General features: G+C 38.7%; 1 protein-coding gene across 7 annotated transcripts in view; it reads right to left on the bottom strand.

The window, feature by feature from the left end:
* Positions 1-21,351, bottom strand: part of CARMIL1 (capping protein regulator and myosin 1 linker 1) — a 196,167-nt gene that overhangs the window by 48,788 nt on the left and 126,028 nt on the right. For all 7 annotated transcript variants that reach the window (XM_049830470.1, XM_049830465.1, XM_049830466.1 and 4 more), the window contains 7 exons: positions 16,750-16,922; positions 14,361-14,429; positions 9,793-9,886; positions 7,438-7,536; positions 4,858-4,986; positions 4,467-4,598; positions 387-562 (listed from right to left, as the gene is read on the bottom strand). In XM_049830470.1, coding sequence (XP_049686427.1) covers positions 387-562; positions 4,467-4,598; positions 4,858-4,986; positions 7,438-7,536; positions 9,793-9,886; positions 14,361-14,429; positions 16,750-16,922 — 872 coding nt within the window. The remainder of the gene's footprint in view (positions 1-386; positions 563-4,466; positions 4,599-4,857; positions 4,987-7,437; positions 7,537-9,792; positions 9,887-14,360; positions 14,430-16,749; positions 16,923-21,351) is intronic.

Raw genomic sequence — 21,351 nt, 5'->3', positions numbered from 1 at the left:
ACAAAGCACTGTTAACACTCAAAGCAAGTGCAATTTCCTTCTATTACAGTAATTCACTGTTACCTGAGAACATAAATAGGTTTCAAAAAAAGTATCAAGTCATAAAAATGTTATTTGTGTACCATAAACCAAAACTCTTACTAAATAAAACAGAAGCACATGCCTTAATGATCAAGTTAACATCCCTGGAGATTCCAAATATTTGAATCTCCTGAACTAATTTCACTAGACCAGTAAGACAATTTCCTGCTGTTTGAATGCCTTAATATAGTTTCTTGTGAGTCACGAAAGCATTAAAAAAAATCTTTCACTACACAGACACATAGACATGCAACCCAAAATCGAAATTCTATAACCAATTCTGTTTGCTTAGTCTTTTAAAGTACCTAATTTTATTGAGGATATCAATTCCAGATTGCTCCAAGAGGACATTTTTCACGAAAGTGCGTGGGATGGAAATCTTCTCAGTGCTAGCGTCAATCAGGTCTTCACGGATGCGAGCTTTCTTCATTACATTTGGGCAAAGGTTTTCTGCTGCATCCACCATAGACTCAAGGAGCGTCTGCAGCACAGTAAGCAAAAGCTAACATCAGGTATTGAGATTTTCATTAGCTGGAAGATCACAGCATTATTCTGGTGCATAGCACTATGACACTTTTAGACTGCTAATTTTTTATAATTTTTCTTCCTAAGATCCAATCCATTTTGCAATTCAGCTGCAATCTAAAAGGCATTTTACAAAATAAAGGAGGAGCAACATACTTGTTTTGAAAATGACCTACAACTGTACTTGTTTGCCTTTTCAAATATGAAGCATTTACATCTCTGTGTTTAACTGTCAGAACAATAAATTAGCTTCCCTTGTGCACCCCCCACTGCTGCCTCTGCATGCTGGAGAAGCAGTGGATGCTCTGCTGCAGCTGCCTTTGCCCTAAACTGTGCCCTGAATCAGCAATTTTCATCAATGCTCCAGACCTGCCAATTTGTAAGAGGCACCAGTATATGAAGAAAAGAGATTCATGAGAACTTGGCATGCTGTACAGGGCTGGGATATACTAGCCAAATATTAAGAAGTAGCTACAAGTATGATTTGCAGTGGGCATACAAACCTTTAATATATGGATCTCATTTACATACATGGAAGTCCACAGTGAACCTTAGGTGCAGTCAACAATTTCTATTCTTTTTTAACAACTGATCAAAACCCTAAACCAGGACAGAAGAAAAGCATACACACTCCAGAAACAGGACCGTGTAACCCTCCAGCTCCCTCAACTTTCTTTTTCTTAAAATAAGGTCTCCCCTGCTGATGGTGTATGTAGATACTAAGTAAGAAACAAAAACGCCATTACTGCGTGATAAATTTAACGATTCAAAGCAGAATCTTTCAGTCTGACTGATTTTTAAGTGTAGATACACAAGGACAACACAGCAGCATGAAGCAGCCACAACATCCAGGGAAGTCTGATCTTTAAATCCTTTGATTTACAGGTATAAGGGACAACTGCCACTATAGCTAATATGGAGCTTGTTTCTGGGTTCCCAAGCTCTCTGCACTCTAAGGACTCCTCCCACACTCCCTTCTTCAATCCCCAAGCAGATTCTGGGGCCACAACACTAATGAAGAGACTTTCAAGCCCCTGCGGCCATATCCACATGGAAGACAAAGATCTTCAATGGTAGAGACAACTGAGCCAGGTAAACTACTAACGAGAATTTCCAACACACGGATTTTTTTCCCATGGCATTCATTCACTGGTGCAGCTGTGTAGTCTACCTTGAAAAATCACACTCAGCCTCCCAAGAGTTACTGACGGATCACAATCATAAAAGCTATAAAAACTTGCTATGTTGAATTACAATTGCAGTCTAAGCATGGTCTTTCAAAATGGATCACGTGAAAAAATGCTGTGTGAAGGTGTCAGTGTAAAGACCCTACCTGAAACCTTCAAAATTTACTTTTACTCACAATAATCAGAGAATGTGCAACTTAAAAGTTAAATGGAGTGTGGATCTCTTCTTTAAGTGCACAACTGAACATAATTTCTTCAGTAGTGGACTTCATCTGTTGATTTCACATGACTATTATCATATCTACAGAAACCTTTCCCCACCCCCTACTTCCAAACCAAAACCTTTCAGTGACAGAAACTCACAGCTACCAATACTGAGTGTGGAGGGGCAAACATTTCCGTCACAAGGCCAACAAGTGCCAGTCAGCAGGTGTATAGAAAGAAGAGAACAATGTCCTGCCCACAATTAATGCCTATTAACATTCACGAGAAAGACACAGTGAGTAAAAGGACTGGAGGATGATGATATCTAAAGAAAAAAATGGAACCGGTGATGAAGCCAACAAATCCTTTGGACTAGGACAGAATTTAGGACAAATAGTTAAGTGCTCCTGTCCTTACAAAACAATTTTCTCTTGCCTAAGCACCATTCGTCTTGCCTACGATTCTCCCTCGAGCCTTTGCCAACGGAACAAAGCATCTCTGGGTTCTGTGTGTCCACAGTGACACCAGCAGGAGAACAGAAATGCAAGGAAGGGCCTTCCTGTAATTTCTCCTTTGGCCAACTCAACTCACTCCAAGATGTTGCTTTACCTTATTCTAACTTCTTTCTTCCCCCTCTTCTCTTCCTTGAGGTGAAAAAAAAATAAATAAAATAAAATAAAAAAATCTCTTATTTGCCTGAAGAACATTCATTGATTTCACCCAATTTCCAAACACTTCTTTCTAGAATCAGGCTCTGGTTGCTATGGAAGCTAAAATTCAAAACTCCACTTACAACACACATGACGTTTTTTCCCCCAACAATTACAAAACCAATTGTAATTATGTGAGCTCCCTTATCTTTACAAATAATAAACTGCATATGATGTTTTGAATTGATCTAAACAGCCAAGGGAAGAAAAAAAATCCTAATCCATGTTCAACATTTTCTCCTCCACACAAAGTACAACACCATAGAACTTAAAGGAGAACCTTTCAGCCTTGAGCATAAAATTAATAAAAATGAGTGTTACAATATACAAAGAGCATTATGACTTTATAGTTTCTTGTAAGGCACTTTAACGCCACACAAATCAAAAGTAAATGTAAAAGTTAGAATGGTTGAGCTAAAGTGCCTTTTGCTGTAAATGTGTAAAAGCATAAATGGAAGGCCCATTAACTCAATCTTATGCCAGGAACTATAAATAACATTCCAAATGCTGAAGAGGCTTTTTTTTTTTTCCTCCCTTCTATAAGACTCTCCAAAATTCACAGGCCTTATTTAAGTGCATGACCCCTGCATGAACGGTTGACCTGACTATTCCCATCCCAGTAATAGCCTAGAAGCTCCACTGGGAGGAATCTTGTGAATAAATCACTTTCATGTCTGCAGAAATTAAAAAAGTGATAAAGAATCTTCACCTTATTTCATATAATGGGGAAAGGGAGAAAAATACTAAAAATTCAGCAGCATTTTCCTCCTCATTAACTTTTTTAATTTCAAAAAAGTAATTAGTAATGTGGTATTATTATTGTTCTTCATTATATTCCCACTGACTGAAGTATTTTCATGTTGTTTCAACCGAAGTTCAACCTTCACTTTCAAATTCTTCAATAAGTTTAAATATAGCAAAACACAGGCAAGGTATCTTAGTCATAAACTTAAGTTGATCTGAACTGCCTCAGAACCATATTCTTAAATTCATCAGCTTCCATACAGATCCCAACAGTTGCTGAAGTTTCCCCACCTTTACTTTTTCCTGGACTAATACCTTTGCACATACTGTATGGATGACTCTTCCTTGCTTATTATATAGTAAGATCTAACATAATTGAAGGTAGAAGTTTCTGAGCAAAAGCCCACTGAACACACAGGTCAGAATATTTACAGATCAATGACATCTATTTGAAGAACTGAGGTTTGACAGGCAACTTGTGGAAAGATTTCCTGTAAAGTTGCCTGTACTAATTCTTGGGGTGTTCTCAATACATACAAGTTATCCAAACCAAACAGTTAAAGTGGAAATTCTGCACCAGGTTCAAAAGTGGTTACTGGGAAAAAAATTCTGCCATGGAGTCTACAGAAAAGCAGCTTTCACTCCAGTGGAATAATTTAACTAGTGAGTACTTTTCTCCAGGGCATGAGACTTTTCTGGGTGCTTGAGAGATGCCTTTATTAAGGGCCTAAGGAGCAATTGATAAGTCTTCCCCTTCTAGAAGATAAAATGAGATGATAATAAAGAGTATATGCTCCTTCTGCCCACTGCAAACTGTAAAGCATTTTTCTTCATTCCAACTGGGCAAGTACCCAGCTAATAAAGCACAAAGTTATAAGAAACTAATAATGAAAAGATAGCTTATGTACAATTATACTGAGAAGTACAAAAAAGTGTGGCACATTTGTAGTTAACAACAGATGTCAGATTTAGTTTTTTCTGCAAGTGAGAGATGGTAACACATCTATCCACAGACCTTAAGTTGCTCATCCACAACCCTTGTGACTTCTCCAGCCATGGATTCAAGTGTCTCTTGGATTGGATTGGAGAGTGAACCGTTCGCTCCTGCCCAAGAAGCTCCACCAAGGTGATACAGATTTGGTAAGAGCTGTAAGACAGAATGAATATCTTCGGAAAGTAGGCTCATCACTACCTGTCTTCAAATCTGGACGAATAGGCAGAAATCCCTCTGCCAAATCAAAGTCTTTATAAATTAAAGTTATTTTGTCACTTTAAATACTACCTACAGCTGATCATCTGAACATATACTCTTTTGTGACACATTGTTATTTTAACTCCCCAAAAAGACAAAAGCAAGCACACACTGAACTGCTCTCAGTATTACCAGTATGCTGGGAAAGGCTTACTGTTTTGGAGTTCTTAGCATCCCGCATAAGCCGTTCTGCAGATTTGACATCTTCCTGTACAGCATCCACACCACAGTTTCTTAAAGAGTTGAGATGATCTTGCACTTTTACACAAATTCTGTCAATCATCTACTTGAACAAAAGAAATAGAAAACATAAAACATCAGAATGTTGGTCAAACAAACTGAATTCAGTCCAGGTAGCAAAGCAATAGTAGCACGATGAGATTTGTAGTGACAATGTACCAATCTGGAAATGCATGATCAGAGCTTGGAGGTATATCAACGCTACTGAAAGAAAGCATTATATCTCAGAAAGACATACCTAAACATCGGGAAAATAAATAAAACTTTACCATTAAAAAAAATAAATGCTTTGGCATATTTCCCTCGCAGTTACCTCCAGGATAACGCAAATAACCAAAAAGTTATCCAGTTCAAGTGTTGTTCTGTTTTTCCAAGCAAGTTTAATGCTGAAGATGTTGTCGATATATCTAACGCTTAGCTCTGAAGGTCCCTGAATTATTAAGAAGTTCAGACAGTAAAAGAAAGCTCTGTCACTATCCATTCAAACACCAACAGAGATTTCTCCTGTCTGAGCAAAATTCAATTGCACAGGCTTCTGAGGTATTATTTCAAAATGTAAATATTCCTAGTTGCACGTGAACTCTAACTACCAAAGGAGAAGTTTCCACCAGACCTTTCACAGTAGGATAAATTGAGCTTAATCTGTATCTGCAACACAATTTATTCAGTATGCTGCAAATACAGGGCAGGTGGTATATCTGTATCCTTACAAGACAAACCAATAAGAATGCCTGACATATAGTCAGTTTTGATTAAGATATACAGGGCAGGGAGATATCATAGCTAAAAGTCTTTATCAGCCCACATAGCATTCATTAGAACAGGCTATTTGACGTTTTGAAGCAACATCTGAGTGCATGTGTCATCAACATAGAAAGTCTAGAGTTCTAACATCTTATATCATTAGCAACGAGAACTGAAATAATTTCACAGCATGCTCCTTTTCTGCTCCACATGACTCTTCCTCTTCAAAGGGTTTTGGGGTTTTTTTTGTATAAGTACAAAAAGCTAATTAATTATTAGACAGTGGAAAGTCTCATCGGGACATCTGGACTCAAAAAAATACACTCTGGGAATAATAATAATAATAATGCAATTCCACCATACTACCTAGAGAATCTTTTCCAGCTCTCTCTCAAAACTGTTTTTAAAATCCATCCCTACTGCACACAATTTAATACAGAGATGAGTAATTTTGCTCTACTTTCAAAATAACAATAAATTACATTTACTGAAACCTGATGTGTGTGTGATTGGTGGAGGAAAGCACAACTAAAACCACCAAGCTATAAAAAGATCTAAACTTAATTCATATGGAGATTATTAACTTGAGTAAAAAAGGTGGCATTGGAACAGATAAATTACTTAAATAAAATAAAGTGATGCTGCTCTTGCAGTTTTTAGTGCCAGTACATCTCCACGTACTGTTTTCTCTGTCGAGAGGTTAGAGGATAATTTCAGGCTCTAGCAATAAAACTCTGTCCCATTAAATGTTAATAACACAGGTAGAAAAAAGGCCACTTTGAATTAAGATTCACCAAAAAAATATGCGGAGAACAGAGAGAAATTTCATTGACTCAGCTGAAGAGTCAATTCCTCTCCTGTTTGCTGGAGTCTCCCATTTGCATGGGAACACAACTGGTGCCAACAAGCACAGAAGTAAATTTAAAACAAAGGCTGTGACAAGTTTTATTCTGCTTACACCACCTTGCTTCAGTAGTGTACTGGAGCGGAAAACAGCCCTGAGGCGTACTGGCAAGAAGTGCACTAGAACAGAGAGAATGGTAAGCTACCACAGAAAATGCTTGTAGTCCTCTCAAGAGAAAGGAAAACAAAACGGAACTACACGTGGCATTTAGGAAACCTGGCAGTGGCTGACAAAGCACAAAAGCTTCCCAGCTTCAAGCAACATTGTGGGCTGTGTAAGACAGGAAGCCTTTTCAGCTGTCCAGACTACAAAGAGCACAAAAGACTTCTACCTTCCTTTGCTCCCTTCCTCTAAATAAAGCTTCCCATGATACCCACAGTTCTGAAGGTGTAAGGTAGATGACGACTTACTCTCTAAGACTATTTGCTCTGGTGGTACCTAAGGGCACGTTTACATGGTTGCTCAGTACTAGCCAGAGAGACTGGAACTGACTCAGACACCAGAATTGGCACAGCCTTATGATGATGCTTGTCACACTGATGAGAGCCTGCTGAAAAGCCAGACTCCTGAGCACAGAAGAACTATACCATTCCTGGTTCCAACAGCAGTTCACTCAGAAATAGCTCGGGTCTTTCTCTACACAGTATTACTGTACATAAGGCCTCCCTCTCACAAAAGCTTTTCTTCCTTCCAAAATATTATCATTCATAATTATTATTTCTTGGGAAATGAAGTATCATCCAAGAGGCACGTCCTGCTTTAAGCTACTCTGACAGAACGAGAGGGAACTCTGTCCCCAGGCAGGTTTTAGACACGAAGAAGTACCAGTAAGGAACAAGTTCTCACCTGCTGAGTAGTACTAGTGACGATGCCTTGCTGCAGCCGGTACGCTTGCTCCTGTAAGTACTTTCTGGTCTCATGATTACGAAGCAAGTAGTTTTCTATCTAAAAAACAAAGCCAGTTTAGGAAATTGATTCGACTCTCCACATTGTAATCTGCTTTCAATTTTGCTGCCATATCAGAAATAGGGAGTGACAGGAAAAACCGCATAAGTATTTGTTTGTTATCTGCAAACCTTATTCTGTGTGTCTCAATGCTTAATAATCACAGTGGACAATATTCATTCACTCACTGAACTCGTGAAACATCATTAAACACTGTGCTTTTGCCACTGTTTTCTGAATTAGTCTTCTATTTTGAACAATTTAGTAAGTTACACCGACAAGGGAGTAGAACCAGGTTTGAGAAATATTTACAGGGACTCTGTCCATAAAGCGTTGTTGTAGAGACCACAATGACACAAGATAGTAGATTTATTTCTTTTAGATGCATTTGGCTCGCTGCAAAGACACAGATTTAAATAGCAGTACGGTCTAGAGAGAAGATAAAATATCTAAAAGTGCCTAACTGACACAGGAGCCTCAGTTCAAAAGCTACTTGAGGCTAAGCAGTACGTAAGTACTCTTCAAAGACAAGTGAGTCCTACTCACAGCTGCCGGTCACAGCCTACCACAACTGTCACCAGCAGTAAACACCTACCATCAGCCAGCTTAACGGCACATAGAATAACCCCCCTAACCTGGCTCCATCAAATTTAGTCACATCAAAAAACCCTACTAGTAAACTGCTTAAGGTTCATCAAAGGTGATGGGTCTGGTCAGAAAGTGGAAAAGGCTGGGTGGAGTGGCCCGCAGGTTGTGAGGCAGAGGCTAATAGGGATGGCCACCTCTAAATTTGCATCAGCAGCAAGAGCTGGAACAGTCCGACCATGCCCCACAGTAATGCAGGGTTTATCCAGTTTGCCCACACTGTAAGTAAAGCGTGCTGCAGAGATACCGGAGCTCAGGAGGCTAGCTGCTATGTCCATCTGGTGCTGGACCAAGGCCAGGAGCACTCTCGTTGTACTCAAGCTGTGGTGTGCTGAAGCTTACGGACTCTCCCGAGGTGTCAGTCAGTCAGTTCAGGTGTCCCTGCACTCAGTCCATGTGGGCAGGCATTCCTACGTGCACGGAATTAGCTGCGCTCACAGCACCACTCCCGAGACTATGACCTTTTTTTGGAGAGAACTTCCTCGTGTTGTGTAAAGAAAGCCTGAATCACACGTGTTAAAACAAACTCAGGGCCAAACAGTTTTAACAACTTTGAAATGAAAAGAAAACGCTCTTTGTACATAATGCCTAATTAACACACAGAATTTAAATCCCCATGGCCACAAGCTTCATGATATTTTTTTCAGAGATGCATCTATCATTCTAGATATGAACCTATCCACAATTACATTAAACGAGATGCAAGAAATACGTCCATCCCCCATGACTCAGATTTTTTAAAGCAGAATTTAGATCATTTTCTTGCATCAAAGAAAAAGGCGCTAACTACCAGCACTTTTCCCTGTGAGAATCACTTTACCAAAAATTTCTTTACTAATAAGGATCATAAGAGATTTGCTTTTTAATCACAGTTATCTGTAAGAACTGTTTATAAGGTTTTTATGACCTTACCCTGTCTGAAGGAAAACTACTGATTAAGGAGATGTGAACTGTGTGCTTTCTGATTGAGCAGGAGGCTCATTTTGAGCTTGCAGGATTTACTGTATTTAAGCTCAGCTGGGGGTTTTATAACTCATGCAAGTGGAACAGCTACAGATACTGTCAACACCTCTTCATCCAAAAGAACATGTTGGTACAGTTGTTTATTTAGGGCAATACAGTGTGTGAATTTTATATGTACAGTATAAAACGCAGGCAGTAAACATTTTTATCCTCCTCCAAATTAAAGAGCATCCTTTGTCTTCTACAGTGCTGACTGCACTTTTTATGCCAAAATGAAAAACACATACCAGTAATTCTACACATATGGAAATACACACAAGAACTTATGTAACAAACATGTCAGTTGCTAACTCTCTCTTTCATAGTTATGCATACAGCAATACAAGGTCTAGCTTGCACGCACTTAGTTATGACTTTCTGATACTACACCATTGCATTCCATCAGCCTTCACTCCAACCACTCTTTGCAATAAAAAGCATTACACGCTCTTGCAGAACTTGATTACCACATATATATCCATGCAAATCAAACAATCAATGAAACTAGCCTAGAATTCTTACTTAGCCAAGCATGAAATCACAGCCACTTAAAATTATTACTTTATTTTTAGTGGTTTTATTTCTGTATGTCAGTGGTATATGCTATACCTTTTGTAGCGCCTCTTCTGTTTTCTCAGGGTTTGTTTTCAGTGCTTGGGAAGCATCATTCATCGGTATAGGCATGAATCTCAAAGTATAATTCCTAAAGAAGAAGAAAAGATTTTTTTAAGAGTAAAAGTTAACCTAATTACTGTATCTCTTTATGACGAATAAACTGGAAGGGAGAAATAAAATGCATCTAGCTTGTCCATGGAGGGTACTAAGAATGTATTTTTCACATTTGTAAGTGGACTAACTGGAGGCATGCATGCTCCTTTTTGCTGCTAATTCTTCCTTGCCACTAGACAGAGGTGGAGATTTTGAAAAGCAAAAAATGCAGTTAAGTGGCCAATGCTCAGTGGCTGTCAATTAAAGTCCTAGCTGTCTTCTATACTTTTGCACACAAGGTTGGATTACTTTTTCCTATATCAAAACAGAAGAGGGAGCGTCAGTGCCTTCTGGCAATTCTAAGAGATCTAAGTCTAAGTAGAAATATTCAGTAACAGATAGATAGTGACTAAGAGACCAAGTTTTTTAAATTTACTATTTAATAATGTCTTGTGTTTATAACAATTTGAAAACACTTGCTGAATTTTTAATAAAAGCTGACAAAACAAGTGTAGCATCTCCATATTCCTTTATGCAAACAATTCCTCCCTGCATTTTATTTGTTTGCAAAATATTTCTGTAGCTTTGTCCATCTGCTGTGACATGAGAATAAAGATAGGGTTTTGGTCTTGAGTAAAAATTGTATTTAAACTCTGACAGCATAAATTGGCTAGCATGACATAGTTAAACCTAAAATGCTACATGCAGTGGTACATCCACACACCTTCAGATTTGGATAAATGAAAACAAAAAGAGCAGGAAGTTCTTAAAACCTGGAAAGGAAATTATTCTTCCTATTTTCAATTAGCCTTAATTTCCTGCAAACACCTCTTTGTCCTTCTTCGGGTGTCTGCAAACATCCCACTAACTGTCTGTTCCTATTCTATCCTGAGCTATATAAATATGGTTGGAACCCTCTATTTTTGAGCACTTGAAAGATGACAATTTCAACTGAGTCAACTCCATTGACTTCAATGGACCCATCCCTCACTAAATGCACTAACTCCTACAGCAGACACCTTAACTACTGTGAAACTGCAAGGTTCTTTCACTTCTTCTCTCACCAGTTGCTTAGCCCCGTGAAACACCTCTCTCTGAAGGACAGCGGTCTTTTGAACTGCCAAACACACGGATTCCTCATTGATACCACCCAACGTTTTACCTTAAATGATAATGGAAGACTTCTACGTTTCTTCCGCAACGTAAACATGGTGACGTGTAGCTGTCAGTAGCAGGGCAGTTACGCACGTGGAGTCAGCGAGGTCCCTGTCCTTCCACAGTGTCCAACTGCCTACTGCATCACAGCCAGAAAATTAACTTTTCTTTCTAGTTGTCTTGTCCTTCAAAAGAAGTACGCAAACTTCACAGACCCTGTTATGTGTCCTCACATAATACTAAACAGCAAATAACTAACTAGGTGTCCACCAGCATGGGGAAAATTTCAAAATGTCAAAGACACCAAGCTCAAAGACAGATAATAATTACAGAATTTGCCAATTGCCTGACTACTACCTGGCAGGTGGGGTATTTATTTAGTTAAAAGGAAACAAAGGTAGATTTCTAAGGATCTCTGCAGCTGTTTGACATTTAATACATGCCATTCATTGAAATCTGTAATTGCCAGCTCTGATGCTAGTAATTATATGCTAAATTCAATTTAGTCAAAGACTTAGTGCACCCTCTCTTGCACACACAGAGGAAGGGGGGGGGGGAGGGGGGGGGGGCTGGGGAATGAAAGGCAAAGAGATTTCATGGACACAATCACAGAGGCAGAACTTTAGAAGACCCCTACCCTGAGGAAGGCTCTGTACTTGGTTTCCTTCCAGACAGGCAGCATTGTATTAGAATGCTACTTTATTTTCACCTAAGAATTAACAAGCTCTTAGGGGTAAAAAAAAAATCAAGAATTTAAAGCTCACTTTTCAACTTTGATCATCAGAGCAATATTTATCTTCACACTTCATTTTTCCCTGCTTCCTTTGAAGTCTAAAATATTCCTCCATTCTTGTTTTTATTAACACTCCACTTGTCTCTTGTAATGGAGTACATTTCGCTACCAACATAATAATCTAGTTATTTCATAACGCATTAGTACTCTCAGCAAAATCCCTATATTTAAAAGATGTTGAATTTCAGAGACATGCTCAGAGACTGGAAAGGATGTCTCAGAAAACCTCCTGTCTCTCCCTCTACATACAGCATGTGTGACAACGGTCCTACATTTCATCACACGTTATTTCCCTTGTAGTAACTTCTGCTCCATTCAGGACATACACCCTCTGCTGCAGAGTGGTGATTTTACTGCCTATGTCTTTTTTATAAAGGGAGTAAGATCATCTGTTTTGCAGGCTTGGGCATGTGAATATCATGTCACTGCTAAGGGAAAAATTCATAGCCCTCTAACAAATCCCAGCATTTCCCATCAGATTTTAGAACTTGAGCTATTTCTTCAGCCAATCTATACAGAAAAAGTGTCTTTTAGAAATTAAGATGGGGCAACATCGTACAGTTCTATGACAGAGTGGGCTCCAAGCTGCAGAGCACACAAGCACATTATTATTTTCATATTAAAATTACAGAGATTCAAGTCCCTGTTTAATGGCCAGGCTGAACAGAATGCCCACTGTTCTCAAACGCTCTCCTGAACTGACACTTGTACCAGACTCTACAGAAGATCCTCTCAGCATCTCACATCAGCTGGCTGGGACACCCTTGGGGCAACTCTGCCAACAGCCATGCTCCTGGAATTCCCTTGCAGGAACATTTTCACACAACTATAAACAGATGAAGAAAAGCTGGGAGGAAGGGAAAAAACAATCTTCAGATTATTCCAGCCTGTTTTAAAATCTGTTACAATCCCTCACAATTCTCCTCAGCCTCCTCATCATACTACAAAAGCCTAGCTTTCTTCTTTTTTGTGGTTTAGTATATGAATATTTTTCTTAAGAACAAAATCAAAACAACACACACAACACGCATACCCCCAAGCATCCTCAGTATATTTCATTCCATTTTGAACAACAGTTCCTTCCTACAGAATATTGACAGTTTCATGTATTTTTAGGAAACATATGGTGGAGGATGTTCTCAATATGTCTTAAGATGGATTGTTTAAAGGCTAGTTGTTTTCAGCCAGTATTGACAGTCCCTCTCCTGCAAGTTTAAACCTTTGTTGCTTGTGGCTTAGTTTCTGATATTATCAATGGTTTTAACAATTTTAAAATGTTAGAGTAGACACAAAATGACCTCAGCTTCCAAGCTAAATAAATGAGATGTCACCTCAACAAAGTGCAGTGTCACAGAATTATCTGCAGCATTTCTTCTTTTTCTGCTTAGATGATTTGCTTTTGCTTTTGGATTTCCCCCTCCTTTCTATTTACTTATCCAAGCACTTCAGAACAGAAAAGAAGTTGATGCTAACCAGAAAATAAGCATACTTTCTTTTCTACCAGATTTTCTCATAAATGTACATCCTATTGCTCTCTAAAAGAGAAATGCCTGCAAGTTGACAAATAACCTTTGCAAATTATTATTCACTACTATCAGTGGAATCACTCCAAGATGATTTGCTTAATTATGCATCATTTATATAATTTTCCCCATCAGTGCAACTGAATTCATTTTGAAACCAAGTATATAAACTACAACAGTTTCATAAAACAAGTAACTTCATATGGTCTAGCCTCATGACCCCTCCAAGGGTTAAGATGCTCCCCTAAGTAGTTACACAGTTTTGCAAGACATCTTGTCTAGAAACTAGCAATTGTACATTACCTTTACCTTCTAAAGAGAGCCTTTGTTCCTGTCTGAGGGATTTAATGACATGAAACAACTGCAACTCCTGCTTAATTTAAATCTGTAATTCTTCCCTCTTAAGAAAAGTAGTAATAACATATAAAGAAATGAGATGGAGATGGAGAGAGATGAAAGTCATTTAGCATCTATCACTGGTAATAGCTGCAACTGTGAATAAGCTCAGGCAAGCAAAATGACCCAGACCACAGCGATTACAATGAACAACTGCAGTTCCTGAGATCATCACTATTAGTTTCAACTTGCTGGGGTAAAGAAAAAAAAGTCAGACCACAAAGGCATGCTTCAGTAATTTTCTGTCATTATATACAGCTTCATTCACTGACTAGAATAGAATTTCTGCATGCTGTCAACACAAGAGAATAAAGAAAAGGGAAAATATTCCCAAATTCAGAATTTGAATGCTAACAGCAGAACTCAATGGCCTTAATGCTGATAGCAGAGTATGGATGAAAGAGCCACAGAGCCTTTTCCCATCCTTTTGAAGTAAGTGAAATCATAAATTTTCCTTTAAATTAAGCACCCCAATGCTTAAAATTGAGAACACTCAGCATCTTCAGATCATATTGACTGCAGTGAGAACTGCAGCTGCTCAGATCATTCAGGATGTAGGTCTTTGGCCTTTTCATCAGTCATTCAGTTGCTTGAGAACTTACTTTTCCAGTGCCACAGCTATATCCTGGAAGCCCTGTGCAGTGATGTTATTCTTGTCCCATATCACAGTTCTGAGGGGTGGAGGGGAAAGGAAAGAAAAAAAAAAGTTAAATGACAATCACTGAATAAATCTATATTGAAATAACACAACACTGTATGTTCAAAATTGTACAGTGGCAGGCAGCACTTTAAAAATCTGGTTTTAGTTATATGCTAAAAACTTGAAGTGACAGAAGTTAGGGACAAAGATACTACAAATTTCAGTTTCCCTTTCTTTAAAGGGGACTTTCTACTATATTTTCCATGATTAACATAAAACCATAACTTTTCTAAAATACAAGTTAATAGAAAGATTTGGAGATAAAATTCCAGGTTTTTCCAGGAATAGTCTGAAAAAAATAAAGTTCAAATGTCTGCTTTGCAAGCCCACACTGAAAAACAAGAAAACTGCAGTAAGTGATCAATCTCTGTTCTACATAGGCTATATGGCTACAGTTATAAAAAAAGGTGTTTAAAATTCCATGCTGATTGGTGGTAGAAATTTGCAGGCTATTGTATATTCAATCCTGTACTAGCTCATCACACAGTTCCTATGATCCCACATGCAACATAACTAGATGCCAGTAGAAGCCTTTAGGTTAGGTGCATAAATTGTAGCTCTTTTGAACATACAATAGTGATAAGAATGATCAAGCCTTCCCCCTCCTCCCCCAATTTAGACCACTCAAGCAAACTGCCTGGCAATTTGCGAACACATGTTCACACATCTCATTAGTAGTCAGAAGAGACAGTCAAGCAGATAAATCTTGCTTGTGCAAGAGCACTAGTTGTAGCTGTTCTTAAGAAAAAGGCAAAAAAAACAACAAACAGAGATTTCTGGTGTTTAAAAAAAAAAAAAAGAAAAAAGGCAGATGGAGAGGGTTTCACGGGTATTGACACCCTTGTGCTGTTGCAGAATTATCCCTTTGTTTTTTAGATAGAAAGATGGAGGTAAGGGAGAGAGATTCTACACTCACTCTGCAAAGACCAGATATGCTTAGGGTCAAATCTTGGATATTTTTCTCATTGGAACGTGTGTTTATATTTCCACCTGCATGTGATGTTATAACATTTCAAGCAGAGCCAGTTACCATTGCATTATTCAGTCTGTAATCACACCACAGACTGTGGTGACATTATGTCAACTGCGACATCCAGTGTACTGTGAAACATTTCAGTCTGCCATCCTGAAATCCATCAAGGTTTTATTTCTTCAGGTACTGTGGTCATTTCATGTTAATACATTCAATAAACCTAAGCCACCTCTCCAGTGTTTTCTTGACATTTTCAATATTCAGTTTGGGCATAGGAATTCAAAGACCAGGATCCCTGCTTCTGAACAAAATAGCCAGGACTGTTCTGGGGAATTTCTTATCCTCCAGGGAACAAATGCTTCGAGACCAAGCACAAACTAGTCTCTTCACAGAGACAATACACTGAGGAAGGTTCATCTGCACAGTCTGACAAGAGGAGGAATGAGGATTAGCTTTCCTGATGATGGCAACACATTTAGAGGTCCCCATCCAGATTCATGCTGATTGAAGGTTTTACTGTTTGCTAATCACATGCTGGATAGAAAGAAAGTGATACTTTCAAGTCATCAGTGCCAGACATGTGCTAAAAAGCAGTGAAGTTGTCAGGCAGATGAAGTTGCAGTGAAGAGACGCCAAGGTCCATCAGCATCATAGGCAGGGGAGAGGGGAAGGAGGGATGGTCCATGCTGCTACCCATTCTGAATTCCACATGCTCTTAGTTCTCCTACAGACTGCTACTCCAGAAGACAAAGAATAATTTCGTTTCCCACCCCAGTATTAGAATTTTCTCTGCGAGGAAGGTCTCCAGTAGAAAAGAGAGAGCAGAACAGAAGAGTGGCTAAGCACTGGAACAGGGTTCCCACAGACACTGTGGAATCTTTGTACTTGGAGATCTTCAAAACCTGACTTGACAAGGCCCTGAGCAACCTCATATAGCTTTAAAGTTGGCCCTACTTTGAGAAGGACTTTGGATTAGATGACATCCAGAGCTCTAGAACAAGGTAGTTTTTCTTCAAGGATTCTAGACATTTAGAGCTCTCTTGTTCCAACAAGAGGTTTTTCTGTTTAAATTTAGAAAATGTAATTTTCTCCAGTTCCAGTTATGGAATGTTTTTGCAGAGACAATTTGCTTCTTTTGTTTGTTTTTGTTTTGTTTTATGGGTTTTTTTAAGAAAAAAGGATAAGAATCTTTCCAAATGGAGGCACTATAAAGTGGCTGTACCTAGAAGGGTTCTGAAGAGAAATAGCTTAAGAATAAGCCAACAATTTCAGTATTATTAAGCCATTCTATCTTTTACTGCAAATACATTTCCCTTACCTGAGCTTGGTGTTTATCTGCAGGGCTTTTGCCAGCATCTTTGCTCCCATATCTCCCATGGCATTTCCACTAATATCCACTTTCGTAAGAGAAGTATTGCTGCCCAAGGCATTAATAATGATGGTAACCTCTGTCTTCAGCTTGGAATCTGCGAGGGACAATGACTGCAGAGGCTGTGGAGCATAGAAAAGGCACTGATAACAGCAACGGATAGTGCACTCATTCCTCAAAGATCAACCAAAGCAAGTTACAAGGTCCCCAAACTTTTGGAGACAGCAGTAAGCATCAAAAAGTTTTTTTCTGTGTTTGCTGCAGATCCTACAACACATGATGAATTGGGAGTCAATGACATAGAGCATAGATGTCAAACATACACACGCACAGATTAAGCTGCAACACCCTGAAAAAAAGATTTTTAAGTGACAGTGCCTCTAATTTCCTGGGTCCTATTAAGTACAGTATACAGTGGGAACCTGAAGAGGCAAGATAGCCACAACCAGCTTCGCAAGACAACCTCTAGTGTCCAGTGGGTTTTGCTTAACCAGGATGCTTCCCTGTCAGTGAGAAATAAAAGAATATCTAGCATTCCCCTCCTCTCCCTCAGACTGAGAGCTTTCTCCAAGGACAAATTAGGAGCTGAGACATTTTTAAAACAACAAAAAATTCTTTTAAACTGTTTTATTATTGCTACTTCAACTTTAGGAGTGATTTTGCATATCTGTTCCTTCAACTAAGGGCAGGGACATTTTGGAGGAAAAGACAGAAAACTGTAGCAGTTCTGAAATTAAAAACAGTAAGAAGACTATCTATTAAAATGAGTAAGTCAATGGATATTATTCACAGTGGTGTTCTGACACCTGTGATTGCAATATCTTTATGTAACTTTTATATATATATATATATATATACACACACACACACTATGTTAATCTGAAACTACTTTATTGGGCTCCGATAAGTCACACTCTAAGCTTTAAGAAAACCTCTTTTAAAAATGCCTGTATTCCCTCCATTCTCAGTGTCCGAGCACTCAACGGCAGGAGCTCAAGAACTACAGTCTATCCATCACCATGCCTTACAGGGGTATTACAGCTGCTAAAATTGTAATTTGTCTTTGCTGATGTATGAGAACTCCACAAAACATTTCCCTTGCTCAAGTGTGAGTTCATACAGAGGAACGTATTGTCATTATACACCCACTTAGGCATGTATCGGAGGATAAATTTTAGGAGCCCAAAATCTCCAAATTGCCAATATGGGAAAATCAACATCTCATAAGGACTAACCACGGCACACACATTAGATGCCTAAAGCTTAGATTAATATAAATAAACCAACTGAACTGTGCACACCTTCCAGGGTCCAAGATGCTCGCATGGTACCTGCTATACAATGGGACTCCAGCCTCCAGACACCACTGGATTACAGTGATAACCAAAAAGCTTGCAACAATAAGAAATGCACTTATAAATGAGGAAATGCATAAAAATTTGGAGGCACAGCAGGTTTATAATTAAAAAGTCTAACAGTAACACAAGCCACATACTGGTTTTATTTTAAATGGAAGTTATTAAATTACTATGTTAATGCCCTTAATCTGTCTATGTTTCCCCATTTTATTACACTACGTACCCTAAAGAATATTAGCATCACATTAGAATGGCACTTAGAGCTCTTGGCACACATTCGAGAAGACCTCCTGCGACAGATTCGCAGAAAAGCAGCACCACGCAGCATGCGGACAGAAATCGCCAATAAGCTTGAAAGCGAAGTTTCTTCTGTTTCTCATGTGTCGCTTTAAAAAGGGGCATTTGAGAAACTTAGCTGGAGGTGCTCCCTCCTGCATACCAATTTTTCTGAACCTCAAATATCCTCCCAGGAAAGGATTTCTCACCTCTCACATTTCAACGCTCTGACAAAACAGTATATGACTGAAAACACTTCTGCACTGTGTTCTGCAAGGATTGACACCTATACATCATTACTACCACATACAGAATATGCATATAGCACAGTAAAGCATCTGCTGTGTTAGCAGCATCTTTGAAGTGAATGAACTGCTAGTTTTCTTGCACAGCTACCCTTACCATTTACTCAATCAGCAAGGAGCAAAAACCTCTGGACTCACTTGGTGCCTTGAATGCAAACTACAATCGAAATGTAACTCTGTAGGATTAAACGTACAGGCTGCTAAATATTCATCGAATTATCTGACCATTACATTAAAAAACACAACCAAATGACAACAAACAGAAAAACCCATGAAAACCAAATCCCCCATAAACAAGGGCAATACTCTACATAGCCTACAAACATTTACTACTTTTAACAACGTAATAGTTTTAGCTGGATAGTGAGAAAACCGAAGTCTGACAAACACTTCAGTGCCCCTGCTGCAGAAAACAGACACTTTGCCAATACAGTGAAGATGTCTTAACACAATCTTATTAAGGAAGAGGAATTATTAAAGTAAAGAACAGAATTAGAAATTGTATGATTGTATTCAGTGATTTTCTCATACTGCTAGAAAACATTTAAGAATTAAATCAAGGTAAATTTGTCCTCCTACAAACAAAAATGCTGTAAAAACCCTCAAAAGGCCAATTCTGCAACAAACACTGAACTAATAACTAAAGATACTCAGTGCTGTAGTAATTCTCTGCACCTATGCAGGACTGACTATCACTCTGAGTAATGGTACACTGTACCTGCAGTGTAACATCTATTTTTGCAAGAAAAGAAATGACACAGTAAGCACACAGCTTCAGACACTTCCAGCAACACTAATAAGAATACATTGTTCTAGCCTGCACAGTACAGCATCTACTTAAAAAGAGAAAAAACCAAACCAAAACAAAACCAAAAAGCAAATCTAAATATTACATTCTTGTCGATATTAAACACTTAGGAAATGTTACTGTTTAGGTTACTACTGCTTTTAAATTGTGTAGAATTACGTTTGCATCTAGCTGTATTTTTAGTCATAAAACCAAGCTATTGAGTGTTTAAATCATTTTACTCGTGACTCATATTAACACAGCAACGTATGTATTTAAAGCATGTGTAAATACACGAAGAAGTATTTGGCAGATGACTATTTTAGATTAAAGCCTCTTGCTTCAGCTTTTGATGCATATAATGCATGGTCCCCAAACTGTAGCAGCCTGCAGGCAATGCTGATCAAGCAGTATGCTCTGGGCAAGACCATGCCCTGGTCTCTCCAATGCCACCCTTACTTTTTAATGTCCCGTGGCAGTAAATGCACGGCAGAACAAGGACCACCCCCTTTAGGATTCAAACCCAAATGAAAATAACTAGAAACTTAACACAATTTTCTAAGCATTGTACTATCTCAAGGTAGAGTGAGGACCATCCAGCTATCTGCAACACATGTTTTTCCCATGGTGCTACAGGGTCTACATCCTCAACTCTTTAGCTGCTAGGAAATGCTTCAGATTGATTTTAGCACCTGATGAACCAGAAACAAACAAGATTCCTTTGCTGAAGAGGATTAACAAGAGAAAAGAACATGGGGAGAGAACAACAGGATCACATGCTGTATCCCAAAGGTTAATGCATGACATGAAGGAGATACAGTTATTATAAGTTCCTAAATAAAATAACTTTTTGCTGGATTATTTCATTGTAACACTGAAAACAGAGACTACAGAGCATGTTCTGTAGGTTAGCTCGGGAAAGACACAGTGAGTAACAATTACAGGAGCACATCTGACCACCGGATTATGGCAAAGGCAGAAAGCGGAACGACAGCTGACATTGTCTATGGGCTGAAAAGGAGTACAAGAAGTTAAAGCTGATGATGCAAGGGAGGGAGAGCTGTGAGAATGATACATCCAAAATTTAGCAGCTACATTGTCTCTGTCCTGGAAGCTTAAAAAACAGAAGCCAGGAAAGATAAACAGAAGGTTGTAACACTTAATGGAAACAACAAGGCAAAAGTTGGAATTTTTATCCTTGCGAACAGATAATATGAGCAGGATTGTCATATAAATAGAAAAAAAAAAAACAAAAACAAAAACAAAAAACCAACAGCATGTTTGAGAAGACGGTCTGGATACTGAAAAGATGCATAGAGTGTGTTGAAAAGGTGTTTTAGGATATGGCCTGAGTGGGATGAAATGTTCATCTGCAACAGAGCAAAGGGATGAAGGCAATTAAGAAAAACATACTAAATTACATTTGCTTGTGATTAATCTGGTTTGACATAACAGTCTTCAGGATAGATGTGAAAGATTAAGCATGAGACGCGAGACAGAGACAAATGTCCAAAGGGAAGAAGCAGGTGCTACCTGATGAAGTGATAGCACCCCTCAGTACGGTATCAACAGGAAAAGGAGAGAAGGGGAAAACAGCCCTGCACCATGCCCTTTAGAGACAGGGTAGAAGGAGGTGGTCACACACCACAAAATGAAAAGGCTAGTTTGGTACAAGAAGTAACACAGACATCGACCAGTACACTTCTTAGCATGATGCTCCATCTAACTTGTGCAAAGAAGGACTTACTGCTTTCATTACAGGTGTCAACTCAATTAGAATCAGCTCTGGTATCCATATGCAGCACTTCATTGTGTCACACCGACA

The sequence above is a fragment of the Accipiter gentilis genome, chromosome 27 (genome assembly GCF_929443795.1).
Source record: "Accipiter gentilis chromosome 27, bAccGen1.1, whole genome shotgun sequence".
NCBI classification, from domain to species: Eukaryota; Metazoa; Chordata; class Aves; order Accipitriformes; family Accipitridae; genus Astur; species Astur gentilis.
Note: the sequence above shows the minus strand (reverse complement) of the source record. Positions and strands in the feature narration are given on the sequence as shown.